The sequence below is a fragment of the Ahaetulla prasina genome, chromosome 17 (assembly GCF_028640845.1).
Source record: "Ahaetulla prasina isolate Xishuangbanna chromosome 17, ASM2864084v1, whole genome shotgun sequence".
Lineage (NCBI taxonomy): Eukaryota > Metazoa > Chordata > Lepidosauria > Squamata > Colubridae > Ahaetulla > Ahaetulla prasina.
In genome coordinates, this window is record NC_080555.1 from 1,823,770 (window position 1) to 1,841,983 (window position 18,214).

The 18,214-nt window shown below is 45.5% G+C and overlaps 2 protein-coding genes across 2 annotated transcripts; one reads left to right on the top strand and one right to left on the bottom strand.

The window, feature by feature from the left end:
• Nucleotides 1–1,049: 1,049 nt before the first annotated feature.
• On the bottom strand, nucleotides 1,050–3,163 carry LOC131186613 (claw keratin-like). The gene is made up of 2 exons (XM_058160372.1): nucleotides 3,080–3,163; nucleotides 1,050–1,860 (listed from the first exon to the last, which is right to left on the bottom strand). The coding sequence occupies exon 2, from the start codon at nucleotides 1,833–1,835 to the stop codon at nucleotides 1,398–1,400; it is 438 nt and encodes a 145-aa protein (XP_058016355.1). The 5' UTR covers nucleotides 1,836–1,860; nucleotides 3,080–3,163; the 3' UTR covers nucleotides 1,050–1,397.
• Nucleotides 3,164–17,382: 14,219 nt separating this feature from the next.
• LOC131186741 (feather keratin B-4-like) lies at nucleotides 17,383–18,023 on the top strand. The gene has a single exon (XM_058160634.1). It carries the CDS (start codon nucleotides 17,383–17,385, stop codon nucleotides 17,791–17,793), a length of 411 nt encoding a protein of 136 aa, XP_058016617.1. The 3' UTR covers nucleotides 17,794–18,023.
• Nucleotides 18,024–18,214: the final 191 nt, after the last annotated feature.

Here is an 18,214-nt window from a genome sequence, read left to right on the forward strand (position 1 = left end):
GATGCTGGCACCCCGGTACAGCCAGCTGCAACCGCAGCTGACTGTTGGGGGCGAGTCATTGGCCCCAATGGAAAGGGTGTGCAACTTGGATGTTCTCCTGGATGGACGGCTGTTGTTTGAAGATCATTTGGCGGCCGTCTCCAGGAGAGCTTTTTACCAGGTGCGCCTGGCTCGCCAGTTGCACCCCTTCCTCGACCGGGATGCTTTATGCCCGATCACTCACGCTCTTGTTACCTATCGCTTGGATTATTGCAATGCTCTCTACATGGGGCTCCCCTTGAAGTGCACTCGGAGGCTTCAGTTAGTGCAGAATGCAGCTGCGCGGGTGATTGATGGAGCCACACGTGGCTCCCATGTAACACCACTCCTGCGCAGACTGCACTGGCTACCTGTGGTCTTTCGAGTGCGCTTTAAGGTTTTGGTTACCACCTTTAAAGCGCTCCATGGCTTAGGGCCCAGGTACTTATGCGACCGCCTGCTGTTACCTTATGCCTCCCACCGACCTGTACGCTCACACAGAGAGGGTCTTCTCAGGGTGCCATCCGCTAAACAATGTCGGTTGGCGGCCTCCAGGGGAAGGGCCTTCTCTGTGGGGGCTCCTACCCTTTGGAACGAACTTCCCCCTGGCTTATGTCAATTACCTGACCTTCGGACCTTCCGCCATGAGCTGAAAACGCACTTATTCATTCAAGGGGGACTGGCTTAAATTTTAAATATTATTTTAATTGGGGTTATAATTTAATTTTAGGGTTTTAAATTTAATTATTTTAAATCTCAGCCATCTATTGAATATGTTTTTTAAATTCTCTGTTTTAATTGTACATTGTATTGTTTTTATAACTGGCTGTACACCGCCCTGAGTCCTTCGGGAGAAGGGCGGTATAAAAATCTAATAAAACTAAACTAAACTAAACTAAACCATGGCTTATTCATCAGCAGGGGCACCTTGACCACCCTTCTCTTCCCACCCCTACCCTACCCCTACCCCAGGCTCAAGAGAAGACTTCACCCATATCCCATGACAACCAAACAGAACCACAAGTTTGCAGTGCAGAATGATTTTTATTAAAGTGCAAGGAAAGAACGTCAGAAGAAGCCACCAGAGGTTCCAAACAGTGCAAAGAAATGAACATCTCCCCTTTGACAAATAATCTCAGAGGCCAGAGAGAAGACGTGGCCTTTAGATGTTTCCAGAGCTTTCATTCTTCACATGAAGCCCTTAAACTGATCACTTATCTGCCATAAATGCTGGCTGGAATGCCAGGAAAAGAATATGAGCAATGGGATAACTCTAGAGTAGACAGAGCTATGATAGCTGTATGCACATAGAGCAGGGCTGAGACACCGCTTAGCCAATCTTCTGAAATCTGTTTTCATCAGGGACAGTCCAGGTTCACTTAACAAGGGAGGGTGCAGATGCTACCTCGGCGCCCGAGAGAGCAGATGCTGCCAAGGCGCCCGAGACGCCCCAGGCGGCCTCCGTAGTAGCCACCATAACGTCCGAAATTTCCGGGGGCACATGGGCTGTAGCCTCCAACGGCGACGGGCTCGCAGCTGGCGGAGAGGATGGGACCAGGGAGGGTGAGCACAACGGAAGGTGGCTGGATGGTCACCTCAGATGGTGGGATCTGGCTGATGCAGGAGGGGGCGACTCCGGCCAAGGTGCCCAAGTTCCTGGCGGATTCACCGAACCTAGCACCACCATAACCATAACCGTAGCCGAGACCGAGACCTCTGGAGCCGTATCCCCATGGTCCGCAGCCAGCTGACCCCAGTCCGATGACGGGGGCGGAAGCACAAGATGGAATAGCACAAGAAGGTCCACAGCAAGCCATTTTTGGTAGGACAATTAAGGTAGGTCTGAAACGAAACATTACACAACCAAGTTGTCCATGAGAGGAGAGAAAAAATGTCAAAGAACCACAAAGACTCAGAGACGGTTCCAGAGGATGGGACCGTCTGCACACAAACAACATCTGTTCATTTGTTTCACGTCAACCTTCTGTCTGGTTTTGCACAAGCTTGATTAATGAGGTTAATTAATTAATTAACCCATCCTTTAGGTGCACAGAGTAATGATTCATAAAGTCATTCCCCCCTCCTCTTCCAACTTAACCACAGCTTCCAGCTACCCAAGCTTAGCCTCTTGTAGGACTGCAAACACTAGCTCTTCAACTGACTCCACCAGGCAAACCCAGCCTTTGTGATTCAAAAAAAAACAAACAACCCAACCGAAACTAAAATGGAAGGAAGTGTCCATCTGGAATTGCTCTTGAGTTCCGAGTTCTGTGAAGATCCATTACAGGAAAGAACTTCCAGAGGATCTAGCACAAATGATCTGCATTTTTCTGAAGGCCACTTGAACGTTTTTGGGAGAAGCTCTGAGAGCTTCTGATGTAGAGACTGTGAAGATATGAAGTGTCCTTCTAAGTATCCTATTCTTGTTTGTCGTTGAGAATTTTGTCTGTCCTCTAGCATCTTTGTTAAAAGTAAAGGTTCCCCTCGCACATACGTGCTAGTCATTCCCAACTCTAGGGGGGTGGTTCTCATCTCCGTTTCAAAGCCAAAGAGCCAGCGCTGTCCGAAGACATCTCCGTGGTCATGTGGCTGGCATGATTAAACACCAAAGGCGCAGGGAACGCTGTTCCCTTCCCAACAAAGGTGGTCCCTATTTTTCTACTTGCATTTTTTACCTGCTTTCGAACTGCTAGGTTGGCAGAAGCTGGGACAAGTCACGGGAGCTCACCCCGTTACACGGCAGCACTAGGGATTTGAACCACTGAACTGCCGACCTTTTGACCGACAAGCTCAGCTTCTTAGTCAATGAGCCACCACGTCATTCCCTCCAGAGGAGGCTTCTAAGATCTTAACTAAAGCTGAGCAGAAGAGATGTCCTGGGCTCATATTCCTCTCCCTTCAGCTGAATCCCCAAAAGCTATTCTCCCCCAGATCTCCCTTCACAGTGACTGCTCCTCCTAGCAAGAGTTTGGAGGGCTAATCCAGTCCCACTCTTACCCTATCAGTACTCTGCAGTTCCAACTCTCTATGTTAACCCAGTCCAGTGAAGAAATTGACTTACCTGCTCAGAGGAGAAGAAGTAGCAAGGCAGCAAGCTGGTCAGAGAAGCTGTGAAGATCTCCCTGAGTAGAGAGGGCTTTTATACAGTCCTGGTTTCATCTGAAGAAGACTTCCCACAGGGAACCCTTAATGAACCACCAACGCAGTCTGACTCATAACATGTCAAGATAATAATTACAATTTTAGTTCCTTAGAATGCTGTGTGGGTGTTCCTCTATTTTTCAGTTGTTTGGGGTTTATGGATATTTTGTGCAAATCTCATCTTACTGGGGTGTGTCTCACCACAGCAGGAACCACAGGGATCCACTCTCTTCCTTCCCAAAGAACAGGAAAAGATCAGGAACTGCTTCCTGACAAATTCTTTTTCTCGCACTGACTCTCTCAACCCATTGTAGTAAGAAATAGGTACAGAATATTAAATCAGGATCTGGGATAGTTTTGGTATGGGAAGGAGAAGAGAAGGAGGAGAAGGAGAAGGAAGTTGAGGAGCAGAAGAAAGAGAATGAGGAAAAGGAGAAGGAAAATGAGGAAGGAGAACGAAGTCAAGGAAAAGAAGGAGAAGGAAAATGAAGAGGAGGAGGAGAAGGAGAAGGAGGAGAAGGAGAAGGAAGTTGAGGAGCAGAAGAAAGAGAAGAAGGAGAAGGAACATGAAGAGAAGGAGGAGGAGGAGAAAGAGAAGGAGAAGGAGGAGAAGGAGAAGGAAGTTGAGGAGCAGAAGAAAGAGAAGGTGGAGAAGGAGAAGGAGGAGAAGGAGAAGGAGAAGGAGGAGAAGGAGAAGGAGGAGAAGGAAATTGAGGAGAAGGAAGTTGAGGAGCAGAAGAAAGAGAAGAGAAAGAGGAGAAGAAGGAGAAGGAAGTTGATGAGCAGAAGAAAGAGAAGGAGGAGAAGGAAAATGAGGAGAAGGAGAAGAAGGAAAGAAAAAGAAGAAGGAGAAGAAGGAGAAGGAAGTCAAGCAGAAGAAAGAAAGAGGAGAAGAAAAGGAAGGAGAAAAATCAACAAAATATCAAGATTATAAAAATTAACATGGGAGAGAGCAAATCTCCAGATTTTCCCCTCAAAGGGGTGGCCCTAGGATCTTCAGTTCAATGCTTCTTTGTTCTAACAGGAATAGCAGCTGTAACCAGATCCTGCTTCTCTCAGGGAAATCTACGCATAACGTTATTCTCATTTCTCTGCCACTTCTAAAATTTACAAATTTTTTTGTTGAAAAAAAGAGGGGTGCCATATCCTCCTTTATATGTATTGGTTTTATTGGCTGTGAACCGCCCTGAGTCCTTCAGGAGAAGGGCGGTATACAAATATAATAAATAATGATAATAATATCATTTGTTCAGGCTTGTTCCCTTGTTTCAGCTGTCAACAGAGATTAATCAACCATTTCAAAACACCTCTGTAGCTTTCTGCTCAATGTAAGATTGACATGAGATGCTTTGGGGGAAAGGAGTTGTACTGGCATTGATTTCAGGATGAAAAAAAAAACCCCAAAACCACAAATCAAAAAACAGGAAAAAAATTAAAGAAAAAATTAAAAACAAAATACCCCCACCGCCTTTTCCTCTCCCTGGGGAGGTGTTGCGACACAACTCACAACCATACCATTTCCGCAACGAAAGAAACCAGAGTGGACTCGCACAAACCCCATGTGCTAGAAATGTCGGGGAGCCCCCTGAAAAAATCATGAGATTCAACGAGTTGGTTTAAAAAAAAAAGTGGTTTTTTTCATCTACTGGTGAGTTTTTACTAACTATAACTTCAAGCTACGTTTGATGTTTTGAATTTCCTTTAAATTTCTGATTCCCAGAAAAGACACAGGAATTGTTGTGGGTTTCCAGAACGTGATGATCTTTAGCATCAGTAAGGGGATGCAGTGGCTCAGTGGCTAAGACGCTGAGCTTGTCGATCGGAAGGTCGGCAGTTCGGCGGTTCGAATCCCTAGTGCTGCCGCATAACGGGGTGAGCTCCCGTGACTTGTCCCAGCTTCTGCCAACCTAGCAGTTCGAAAGCACGTAAAAAATGCAAGTAAAAAAAAAAAGTAGAAAAATAGGGACCACCTTTGGGGGGAAAGAAACAGCGTTCCGTGTGCCTTTGGCGTTGAGTCATGCCGGCCACATGACCACGGAGACGTCTTCGGACAGCGCTGGCTCTTTGGCTTGGAAACGGAGATGAGCACCGCCCCCTAGAGTCAGGAACGACTAGCCAATATGTGCGAAGGGAACCTTTACCTTTATCTTTAGTGTCGGTAAGATTAAAAAACAAAACAAAATAAAGACAATCTCTCTGGATCAATGCCAAAGACTTCCTTGGTCTAAACACTGTGTTGAAAAGGATAATAGAGTTCCGTTTGGTTTCCCCAAATTCGTGGCCCATCATTATGTTGTACGTGGATGACACAGGCATATCAACACAAAAAGCTAACCTGTGGATTTTCACAAGTTGTTTAGCCCAAACAGGCCTGTGCGGACGAGATGTTTGCCATTCCACGTAGCTTGTCTTCTCTCCAGTTCATTTAAACAACCGAAGAGATCAAAAGCTTTGCCACGGGAATGCAATCGTCAATTATCCATCTCGCCGGTTCTAGCTTCCATCTCCAATTGGACTGGTTGAATTTCCTTGAAGCAACACGTCAGCAGGAAAAAGAACCGAGAAAATAAACAGTTGACAGAATGACATTCCGGCGGTCAGATGCTTATCGCTCCTAGAAAACTTTGAGATAGGATCTTCTTATGGACAGGATCCTCCTTCCAAGTCAGCGACTACTCAGTGGAACCGAAGAAATTCCAAAGAGTATTAGCAGAGGAAGGAAATTGGGCCCCTGGGTCAAATGTTGCCAAATAATAATAATAATAATAATCCTGCTTTTTTGGCCCGGTTCTCCTACTGGAAGAATAAGAAGATGCTTTCAACATCTCCTCCAAAGATGGAGGAGATTTAGGAGAATTAAAAATTTATTGAGTTAGGGGTGGTATGGTGGGGGATATTTTGTTTCTCTCTTGAGGAGGAGGAGGAGGAGGAGGAGGAGGAAGAGGAGGAGAAAACTTTGAGAGCTGAAGAGCCAGCACTGTCTGAAAACATCTCCATGATCATGTGGCTGGCATGACTCAATGCCAAAGGCGCACGGAACGCTGTTACCTTCCCACCAAAGGTGGTCCCTATTTTTCTACTTGCATTTTTTACCTGCTTTCGAACTGCTAGGTTGGCAGAAGCTGGGACAAGTCACGGGAGCTCACCCCGTTACACGGCGCTAGGGATTTGAACCATTGAATTGCCGACCTTCTGATCGACAAGTTCAGCATCTTAGCTACTGAGCCACCATGTCCCTCTGTTTTTAATTTTATTTTCTGTAAATTGGAAAAGGTTTGATGTTTGGGCATAGCCTCAGCTTGATAGAATAGAATAGAATAGAATAGAATAGAATAGAATAGAATAGAATAGAATAGAATAGAATAGAATAGAATAGAATAAATTCTGTATTGGCCAAGCGTGATTGGACACACAAGGAATTTGTCTTGGTTCATACCCTCTCAGAGTACATAAAAGAAAAGATACGTTCGTCAATAATCATACGGTACAACACTTAATGATAGTCATAGGGAAACAGTCAATATAAATCTTTTTTTTTTAATTGAAAAAGTTTTACAAACATTTTTTTCAACAATTATCCCCCCCCACCTCCCTCCGCCCTCCGCCCTCTTCCCTCCCCCCTCCCCTCGACCTTCCCCCAACCCCGAGACATCTCAGAGCAACATACAGGGTATTACATCTAACAATCGTAAGCTAAAATACAACAATAAACCATCACCCATAACTTCTCCTTTCCCCTTTGCAACCTTAACTCCCCTTTCCCATTTAAACAAATACACTAATACAGTACAATTCCTACAATCTCTCATAAGCTATTTGATACTTTTTAGTTTGATATTTGTTTTGAATATAATCCATCTACCTTCTCCATTCCAATATATATCTTTCTTGTGAAGTCAATATAAATCTTAAGGATACCAGCAACAAGGTTTCAGTCCTACAGTCATAAGTGGAAGGAGATGGGTGATGGGAACGATGAGAAGATTAATAGTAGTGCAGATTTAGTAAATAGTTTGACAGTGTGGAGGGAATTATTTGTTTAGCTGAGTGATGGCCTTCGGGAAAAAACTGTTCTTGTGTCTAGTTGTTCTGGTGTGCAGTGCTCTAATGCGTCGTTTTGAGGGAAGAGGTGTAATTAAATGCCACAAAAACTTTCAGTGTACCCCCACCACTGCAAGCTCAATAATATTTGCCACCAAATGGGGCTTCAAAGGCGAGAAGCAAATTGCTATTATGAATAATAATGGGAAATCATAACATTCAATGCAAATTAAATTGCTCTACAATGGCCAGTTTATCCAGCTTCCTCTTTTGAAGCCAGGTTCTGCCTTGCAATTCAACAACTCAGCCCAAATGAAATTGAATGTCTATGGGAAAATAGTGTGTGTTTATACACCGGGAACAAGAGGTTCCACCCTCCATAACTACTGGTGAAGGGTGGGGATGGCGTACGTGAGCGGAGAAAAACAGGAGATAATGTCAAAGATAGTGTTGAAAATGATTAAGTGAGTGGGAGGTACAAATGATTGCAAACAGCAAGGATGCCTTTGAAGATGAGTTGCTGAGTGGAAGAGATCGCATGGCTGGTCAATTTCACCCTTTCTGGATCTGAGTGGGCTCCTTCTTAGTTTGCTGAGTAGGAGAGATTCATGGCTGGTCAATTTCACCCTTTCTGGATCTGAGTGGGCTCCTTCTTAGTTTGCTGAGTAGGAGAGATTCATGGCTGGTCAATTTCACCCTTTCCGGATCTGAGTGGGCTCCTTCTTAGTTTGCTGAGTAGGAGAGATTCATGGCTGGTCAATTTCACCCTTTCCAGATCTGAGTGGTCTCCTTCTTAGTTTGCTGAGTAGAAGAGATTCATGGCTGGTCAATTTCACTCTTTCTGGACTTGAGTGGGCTCCTTCTTAGTTTGCTGAGTAGAAGAGATTCATGGCTGATCAATTTCACCCTTTCTGGATCTGAGTGGGCTCCTTCTTAGCTGCTGAGTAAGAGAGATCGCATGGCTGGTTAATTTCACTCTTTCTGGATCTGAGTGGTCTCCTTCGTTTGCTGAATAAAAGAGATTCATGGCTGGTCAATTTCACTCTTTCTGGACTTGAGTGTGCTCCTTCCTACTTGTTGAGTGTTCCAAAGGTGCTTTTTCAAGAGGCAAGTGGAATTCCTTTGCTTTTCCTTGAAGACATTTGGCTTCTCATCCAAAAAGTTTCTTCAGTTCTGAACTGAAGTTCCGGAGAAGCTTCTTGGATAAGAGGTAGGAAACATCTTCAAGGAGAAACAAAGGAAGTCCAGTTGCCTCTTGAAAAAGCACCTTTGGGACAGCCATGACCTGGTAGGCTAAGAATCTCCGTGGATTCTCGTTGAATGGAAGAGATTGCACGGCGGGTCAATTTCACCCATTCTGGACCTGAGTGAGCTTTTTCCTTCATTTCTTTCTCCCTCCTATTTGGTAACCAATTTCCTTCGCCCCACTCAATTTTGTTTCTATCCTTTTTTGACACTGTGACCTCTGACCCCACTTTCATCCCAATACGGATTCCCAAATGCGTTGGGACACGACTGAATTCACTCTACCTGGAGGGGAAAAAATATCTCCAATTTACATTGGAATGTGGCTCGGCTAAGCATTGTAGGAAGACTTCACAGAAGTTTACATTCCTAATTTTTTCTTTCTTATCTTCCCAATCACCGTACAGATCAACCTGCTACAGTAAATGACATGGTCCGTTGCCAAGCTTTTAAAAATATGTTCATGCCCATTTCCTTTACAAGTAGTTAATTATACAACAAGTCCAGAGCCTTTAATTAATGCTGAGATGCTACCTGAAACAGAGGTCAGGTTGCTACAGGGGTCAAAACACTTAAGATTAATTTTGGTTGTATCAACAACTTCTGGAAAACTGTTTGAGGCTGTTCCACCAGGAAATAAATAATAAATAAAAAGCTAGCAACACCCAAAAGGAAATGCAGAAGTTCAAAGGAGGCAGATGGTTCCCACCGCAAAGTATTTGCCAATTTACTCAAGTGATGCTGACTGTGAGTTCTAACTGTGGGAAATCACACTATCAGATTAATCGTGTGTAGGATTCATTTTTCCAAGAAGTAAAAAAAAAAAAAAAAAGGCAGGCTAGTTTTTCCTGAAAGAAGCCGAGAACGCTGGCTCTGAGGTTTACAATATTGGCGAATATCTGGAACTCGGGTGTAGGGTGAAGGTTCATTCTTCGAGCTGGTGAACCTCTTAGAGAGGGCGGAAAAGCGAAGCGACATATAAGTCTAAGTGCTATTGCTAAGTGCTATTGTGGGTTAGTTTCCTAATCTTTCATTACTAGGCTGGGTAACCTTTCAGTGGAGTGCAGGGGAGGTCAGTGTCCTCCTGTTTATAAGGGTTTGTAGTTGTGTCAACTGAAGGTCTTGTGAGCAACACAAAAATCATCAGCCACGCTACCACCTGCCATGCTGATGAGTTCATCAATGTCTGGCATTCCACAAGAAATTTGTTGTGGCCTGCCAGTGGCCCGCGGAGCTGGCAGCAGATTTGGACAGTGAGGAGGTTGGGGAGGAACATGAACCAGTCCTGGAGTCTGAGGAAGGCTCTGCGTCAGAGGCAGAGAGAGGGGCAGGGCCATCTGACAGTTATCAGCTGCCTTTCGAGTCAGACATCAGTGAGGCAGACGAACAGCTGGAGCCTGTTCCCAGTGTGCGCATGCACAGAGTTGCCAGACAAAGGGAACAGCTGAGGAACAAGGGTCGACTCAGGAGTAAAGCCACAGATGGACAATGAACAGCCCCTCTCAGAGGGAATAAAAGAGGAGCGAATGGGGAGGGGAGTTTGCAGGAGACAATTAGTTCACAGAGAATCCTTGCAAGTTTTGAAGATATCGGCCTGGTAGCTCTCCAAGCCAGAGAAGGTCCGTGACTGTAAATTCTCCCTTGAAAGACTTTGTTGGATGTGAATGAGAGAATTCACAGTAACTTAATCAAAAGGGTTTTTTTGTTGGCACAAGGAGTTTGTGTTGTAGTTTGGGAACGCCTAGGTCAGAACTCAATTCCATCAACAGATACAAAGACCTACAGTCAGCCTACAAACCCCTCAGAATGGATCCAGATCAATGGCACAGCCAACCAGAGACACCATCAACCCTCAACCAACCCACACAAGACCCCTCCTCACCAGCAGTTCATCTCTCAATGACTGATGTTAACACATCACAAGATTCACTGACGACTCACAGATGACCCATCACAGGACCCTCACTTGTCAAGCCCTTATAAACAGAGGAACACTGACTTCCCCTAAACTCTGCTGAAGATGTTAACCCAGCCTGGTAACAAGATGTTCAGAAACCAACCCACAAGCTCGGAGAACAAACCTCCACCCTCTTCTCAAGGTCTTCTTCAAGCTAAAGCAAGGCTTTGGAAAGGTCCCACCGCCAAGGAGGACGTCAATGTGGAGACCCTTCTTCTCAAGAACTTCAAGCTTGGACTTATAAGGATATATACTTATCCTTTACACTTTCCAAGCCTGTATTTCTTGATGCCACTTGAACCACATGAATAGTCAGTAAATCAGTGGTGGGTTTCAATTTTTTTTTACTACCGGTTCTGTGGGTGGGGCTTGATGGGCGTGGCATGGCTTTGTGGGCGTGGCAGGGAAAGGATACTGTAAAATCTCCATTCCCTCCCCACTCCAGAGGCAGGATACTGCAAAATCCCCATTTCCTCCCAATCAGCTGGGACTCGGGAGGCAGAGAAGAGATTGGGGGTGTGGGGCCAGTCAGAATTTTTACTACCGGTTCTCCGAACTACTCAAAATTTCCGCTACCGGTTCTCCAGAACTGGTCAGAACCTGCTGAAATCTACCTCTGCAATAGATGCACTTCTGTAAGGTACCACGAAAACAGTCAGGAACTCTTTTCTATAGAAGCAAAAGGAGGATCAGAAGTAAAGAAGTAGAACTCTGGCCATCTAGAATCTTCATGGTCAGTTCTGTACACCAATAAAGCATTTTGTTTTCTATGAGTGCTTTACCTGGAATGCTGACACATTTCTTTGTGGGTTCTCCACCTCTGGAGACTTTTGGGAAGAGCCTGAATGTCCACCTCTCAAGCCTCGTTTGAGGATTATATTACTAGAGGCTAAAATTTCTGAAGCCCACCCCTGACTCAATCCCATTGTTTGCTTTCAGATTCAATTGAAAGACCCTACAGAGTTTTGTCCCGTTTGCAAATTTCTCCCTATATCCTGCTTCCCATCTTGACAAACTTCTGTAAAAAAATAAAAAGGAAAGGAAGGTTTCAGGCCATTCGTGTCCTCCTGTGCTGACAACAGCGGAATCTTTTTCCACGGAAAGACTGCAGGGTTTTCCAGTAATTTTTTTTTTCAAAGGACAGGAACAGCAGATTTTAATGGTGATTAATTAATTACCAGTTAGCCAGGCGAAGGCATTCTTGGCCGCTCCTCGGGATGCTAGGAAGACAGTATAAAAAGACCAGGCTTTCAAAGGATCTCCAACAACTTCACATCTTGTCTTCTCTTGTCTTCTCCTCAAAGGAACAGGTAAGTTGATCTCGTATGTTTTGTAGGAAGCAGAAGGTTTATCGACAGCTTGGGAATAACTCAAGTCTTGGGTGGTAGCATCTGTCGGTCTGAATTCGCTTGAAAGGCTACACAGGATTGAGCCAGGGGAATCTATGGTGGGACACCCACCATGAAATCTGTAGGATAGATTGGAAAGTTGGAACGACACTCGGGAGAAAAGCAATGACAAGTCTTTTGTGTCTTTTTTGGCCGAGAAAACTATACAATTCTGGCCATGTAGCCACCAGGAACTGAGTTCAACCTAAACAACTATTTAAAGTACAGTATCAGAATAACGGCGTTCAAATGGACCTTGGAGGTCTTCTAGTCCAACCCCTTGCTCAAGTAGGAGACTATATACCACTTCAGACAAACAGCTGTCCAGTCTCTTTTCAAAAACCTGCAGTGAGGGAGCACCCACAGCTTCTGGTGGCAAGCCGTTCCACTGATGAATTGTCCTCACTGTTAGGAAGTTTCTCCTTGATTCCGGGTTGCTTCTCTCTTTGGTTAGTTTCCATCCATTGCTTGCTTCTCCATTGCTTTGGAGAAGAGGTTGACCCCCTCTTCTTTACAGCATCCCCTTAGTTACTGGAACACTGCTATCATATCTCCCCTAGTCCTCCTTTTCATTAAAACTTGATTTCAGCCCTCGATGAACCTAGTCATTCCTTAAAATTTACAAATTCCAGTGTTTCTTAATGCTCCTCAGATGCTCTCAAGCACAACCCAATGCCTCCAATTTTGGGGTAATTCAGAAGTCAAGATGGGGAATGTTTTGGTTGCTACCATTGCTTTTGCATTAGGTTCTAACAGGGTGGGTGGGATTTTGATGGTGTATGTGTGCTGCAAAGCTCAACGAATGAAAATACAATAATATGTAAATATTGGAGAACATCTAAGGTTGGTCTAGTAGACTAATCAGAATTTGGAGGACTTTGATACTCCTATGCCAAGTTGACTTGGGAGTGTTGACCTCTTAGAACATTGGGCCCAAAAAACTGATGATCTGGTGTAAGACCAAAAGAGCTTCAAATGTTCACAGATCATTGAGATTAAACCAAATGGATAATTTAGAAGATCCCTAATTTTCTTGACTTTGGAAGCCATCCACCTCTACTGGATGGGATACCATAACTATGTTCTTCCCCATTCCTTTGGGTCAGCCTTGGTTGGTGTACGTCAACACTGTCTCCTTCTTCTTTCAGTCCTATCACCAGACATGCCTTACTGTGGACCTTCTTGCGCTGTCCCATCCTGTGCTTCTGCCCCAGTCATCGGACTTGGGTCAGCTGGATGTGGACCTTGGGGATACGGCTACAGAGGTCTTGGATATGGCTATGGAGCTGGTGCCTTGGCCGAATCATCAGGAAGCTTGGGCACCCTGGCTGGAGTCATCCCCTCCTGCATCAACCAGATCCCAGCATCCGAGGTGACCATCCAGCCACCTTCAGTTGTGGTCACCATCCCTGGTCCCATCCTCTCCGCTAGCTGTGAGCCCGTCGCTGTTGGAGGCAACACCCCATGTGCAGCTGGAGGTTTCGGACGTTATGGGGCTACTACGGAGGCCGCCTGGGACGTCTCGGTCGCCGTGGCAGCATCTGCTCTCTGCCCTGCAACCTCCTGTTAAATTAACCCGGACTCTCCATGACCAAAACGGATTTCAGAAGGTTGGCTAAGGCATGTCTGGCCTCCATGGGCCTGCGTTTAGCTTTCATAGCTCTCTTCCATCTACTCTAAAGTTACTCCACCACTTGTATCATCCTTTGAGATTCCAACAACCCATTAGAACTGTGCCTTCCTGTGAAATTAGCCCTCTGCCAAACTGATCGGTCAAGGGCTTCACATGAAACTTTGAACGAACGACACCTCCAAACATCCAGGGCCTCGTCTCTCCTCGGCAGCTCTACAATTATCTGTCTCAGAAGGAGATTTCTTGGCACTATTTGGAACCCTTGATGGCTTCTTCCAATGTTCTTTCTTTGCACTGTAATAATAAAAAACAAAAACGTTCTGCTTTGCAAACTAGTGGTTCTCCTTGGTGGTTATTTGAAGATGGGCCAACTCTCTTCTTGGTGGAGGTTTTCTCCACGGAGCCTGGGTGGGGTAGGGGTAAAAAGAGAAGGGTGGGCAAGGTTCCCCTGCCGATGTATAAGCCATGGTGGGTGAAGCAGATCATTGGTTGAGTTTTCCTTTTGCATTCATCCATGTCAACTAGGCTGGGTAACCTTTCAGTGGAGTGCAGGGGAGGTCAGTGTCCTCCTGTTTATAAGGGTTTGTAGTTGTGTCAACTGAAGGTCTTGTGAGCAACACAAAAATCATCAGCCACGCTACCACCTGCCATGCTGATGAGTTCATCAATGTCTGGCATTCCACAAGAAATTTGTTGTGGCCTGCCAGTGGCCCGCGGAGCTGGCAGCAGATTTGGACAGTGAGGAGGTTGGGGAGGAACATGAACCAGTCCTGGAGTCTGAGGAAGGCTCTGCGTCAGAGGCAGAGAGAGGGGCAGGGCCATCTGACAGTTATCAGCTGCCTTTCGAGTCAGACATCAGTGAGGCAGACGAACAGCTGGAGCCTGTTCCCAGTGTGCACATGCACAGAGTTGCCAGACAAAGGGAACAGCTGAGGAACAAGGGTCGACTCAGGAGTAAAGCCACAGATGGACAATGAACAGCCCCTCTCAGAGGGAATAAAAGAGGAGCGAATGGGGAGGGGAGTTTGCAGGAGACAATTAGTTCACAGAGAATCCTTGCAAGTTTTGAAGATATCGGCCTGGTAGCTCTCCAAGCCAGAGAAGGTCCGTGACTGTAAATTCTCCCTTGAAAGACTTTGTTGGATGTGAATGAGAGAATTCACAGTAACTTAATCAAAAGGGGTTTTTTGTTGGCACAAGGAGTTTGTGTTGTAGTTTGGGAACGCCTAGGTCAGAACTCAATTCCATCAACAGATACAAAGACCTACAGTCAGCCTACAAACCCCTCAGAATGGATCCAGATCAATGGCACAGCCAACCAGAGACACCACCAACCCTCAACCAACCCACACAAGACCCCTCCTCACCAGCAGTTCATCTCTCAATGACTGATGTTAACACATCACAAGATTCACTGACGACTCACAGATGACCCATCACAGGACCCTCACTTGTCAAGCCCTTATAAACAGAGGAACACTGACTTCCCCTAAACTCTGCTGAAGATGTTAACCCAGCCTGGTAACAAGATGTTCAGAAACCAACCCACAAGCTCGGAGGACAAACCTCCACCCTCTTCTCAAGGTCTTCTTCAAGCTAAAGCAAGGCTTTGGAAAGGTCCCACCGCCAAGGAGGACGTCAATGTGGAGACCCTTCTTCTCAAGAACTTCAAGCTTGGACTTATAAGGATATATACTTATCCTTTACACTTTCCAAGCCTGTATTTCTTGATGCCACTTGAACCACATGAATAGTCAGTAAATCAGTGGTGGGTTTCAAATTTTTTTTTACTACCGGTTCTGTGGGTGGGGCTTGATGGGCGTGGCATGGCTTTGTGGGCGTGGCAGGGAAAGGATACTGTAAAATCTTCATTCCCTCCCCACTCCAGAGGAAGGATACTGCAAAATCCCCATTTCCTCCCAATCAGCTGGGACTCGTTAGGCAGAGAATAGATTGGGGGTGTGGGGCCAGTCAAAATTTCCGCTACCGGTTCTCCGGAACTGGTCAGAACCTGCTGAAATCTACCTCTGCAATAGATGCACTTCTGTAAGGTACTAGGAAAACAGTCAGGAACTCTTTTCTATAGAAGCAAAAGGAGGATCAGAAGTAAAGAAGTAGAACTCTGGCCATCTAGAATCTTCATGGTCAGTTCTGTACACCAATAAAGCATTTTGTTTTCTATGGGTGCTTTACCTGGAATGCTGACACATTTCTTTGTGGGTTCTCCACCTCTGGAGACTTTTGGGAAGAGGCTTCCACCTCTCAAGCCTTGTTTGAGGATTATATTACTAGAAGCTAAAATTTCTGAAGCCCACCCCTGACTCAATCCCATTGTTTGCTTTCAGATTCAATTGAAAGACCCTACAGAGTTTCGTCCCATTTGCAAATTTCTCCCTATATCCTGCTTCCCATCTTGACAAACTTCTGTAAAAAAATAAAAAGGAAAGGAAGGTTTCAGGCCATTCGTGTCCTCCTGTGCTGACAACAGCGGAATCTTTTTCCACGGAAAGACTGCAGGGTTTTCCAGTAATTTTTTTTTTCAAAGGACAGGAACAGCAGATTTTAATGGTGATTAATTAATTACCAGTTAGCCAGGCGAAGGCATTCTTGGCCGCTCCTCGGGATGCTAGGAAGACAGTATAAAAAGACCAGGCTTTCAAAGGATCTCCAACAACTTCACATCTTGTCTTCTCTTGTCTTCTCCTCAAAGGAACAGGTAAGTTGATCTCTCGTATGTTTTGTAGGAAGCAGAAGGTTTATCGACAGCTTGGGAATAACTCAAGTCTTGGGTGGTAGCATCTGTCGGTCTGAATTCGCTTGAAAGGCTACACAGGATTGAGCCAGGGGAATCTATGGTGGGACACCCACCATGAAATCTGTAGGATAGATTGGAAAGTTGGAACGACACTCGGGAGAAAAGCAATGACAAGTCTTTTGTGTCTTTTTTGGCCGAGAAAACTATACAATTCTGGCCATGTAGCCACCAGGAACTGAGTTCAACCTAAACAACTATTTAAAGTACAGTATCAGAATAACGGCGTTCAAATGGACCTTGGAGGTCTTCTAGTCCAACCCCTTGCTCAAGTAGGAGACTATATACCACTTCAGACAAACAGCTGTCCAGTCTCTTTTCAAAAACCTGCAGTGAGGGAGCACCCACAGCTTCTGGTGGCAAGCCGTTCCACTGATGAATTGTCCTCACTGTTAGGAAGTTTCTCCTTGATTCCGGGTTGCTTCTCTCTTTGGTTAGTTTCCATCCATTGCTTGCTTCTCCATTGCTTTGGAGAAGAGGTTGACCCCCTCTTCTTTACGGCATCCCCTTAGTTACTGGAACACTGCTATCATATCTCCCCTAGTCCTCCTTTTCATTAAAACTTGATTTCAGCCCTCGATGAACCTAGTCATTCCTTAAAATTTACAAATTCCAGTGTTTCTTAATGCTCCTCAGATGCTCTCAAGCACAACCCAATGCCTCCAATTTTGGGGTAATTCAGAAGTCAAGATGGGGAATGTTTTGGTTGCTACCATTGCTTTTGCATTAGGTTCTAACAGGGTGGGTGGGATTTTGATGGTGTATGTGTGCTGCAAAGCTCAACGAATGAAAATACAATAATATGTAAATATTGGAGAACATCTAAGGTTGGTCTAGTAGACTAATCAGAATTTGGAGGACTTTGATACTCCTATGCCAAGTTGACTTGGGGAGTGTTGACCTCTTAGAACATTGGGCCCAAAAAACTGATGATCTGGTGTAAGACCAAAAGAGCTTCAAATGTTCACAGATCATTGAGATTAAACCAAATGGATAATTTAGAAGATCCCTAATTTTCTTGACTTTGGAAGCCATCCACCTCTACTGGATGGGATACCATAACTATGTTCTTCCCCATTCCTTTGGGTCAGCCTTGGTTGGTGTACGTCAACACTGTCTCCTTCTTCTTTCAGTCCTATCACCAGACATGCCTTACTGTGGACCTTCTTGCGCTGTCCCATCCTGTGCTTCTGCCCCAGTCATCGGACTTGGGTCAGCTGGATGTGGACCTTGGGGATACGGCTACAGAGGTCTTGGATATGGCTATGGAGCTGGTGCCTTGGCCGAATCATCAGGAAGCTTGGGCACCCTGGCTGGAGTCATCCCCTCCTGCATCAACCAGATCCCAGCATCCGAGGTGACCATCCAGCCACCTTCAGTTGTGGTCACCATCCCTGGTCCCATCCTCTCCGCTAGCTGTGAGCCCGTCGCTGTTGGAGGCAACACCCCATGTGCAGCTGGAGGTTTCGGACGTTATGGGGGCTACTACGGAGGCCGCCTGGGACGTCTCGGTCGCCGTGGCAGCATCTGCTCTCTGCCCTGCAACCTCCCCTGTTAAATTAACCCGGACTCTCCATGACCAAAACGGATTTCAGAAGGTTGGCTAAGGCATGTCTGGCCCCTCCATGGGCCTGCGTTTAGCTTTCATAGCTCTCTTCCATCTACTCTAAAGTTACTCCACCACTTGTATCATCCTTTGAGATTCCAACAACCCATTAGAACTGTGCCTTCCTGTGAAATTAGCCCTCTGCCAAACTGATCGGTCAAGGGCTTCACATGAAACTTTGAACGAACGACACCCTCCAAACATCCAGGGCCTCGTCTCTCCTCGGCAGCTCTACAATTATCTGTCTCAGAAGGAGATTTCTTGGCACTATTTGGAATCCTTGATGGCTTCTTCCAATGTTCTTTCTTTGCACTGTAATAATAAAAAACAAAAACGTTCTGCTTTGCAAACTAGTGGTTCTCCTTGGTGGTTA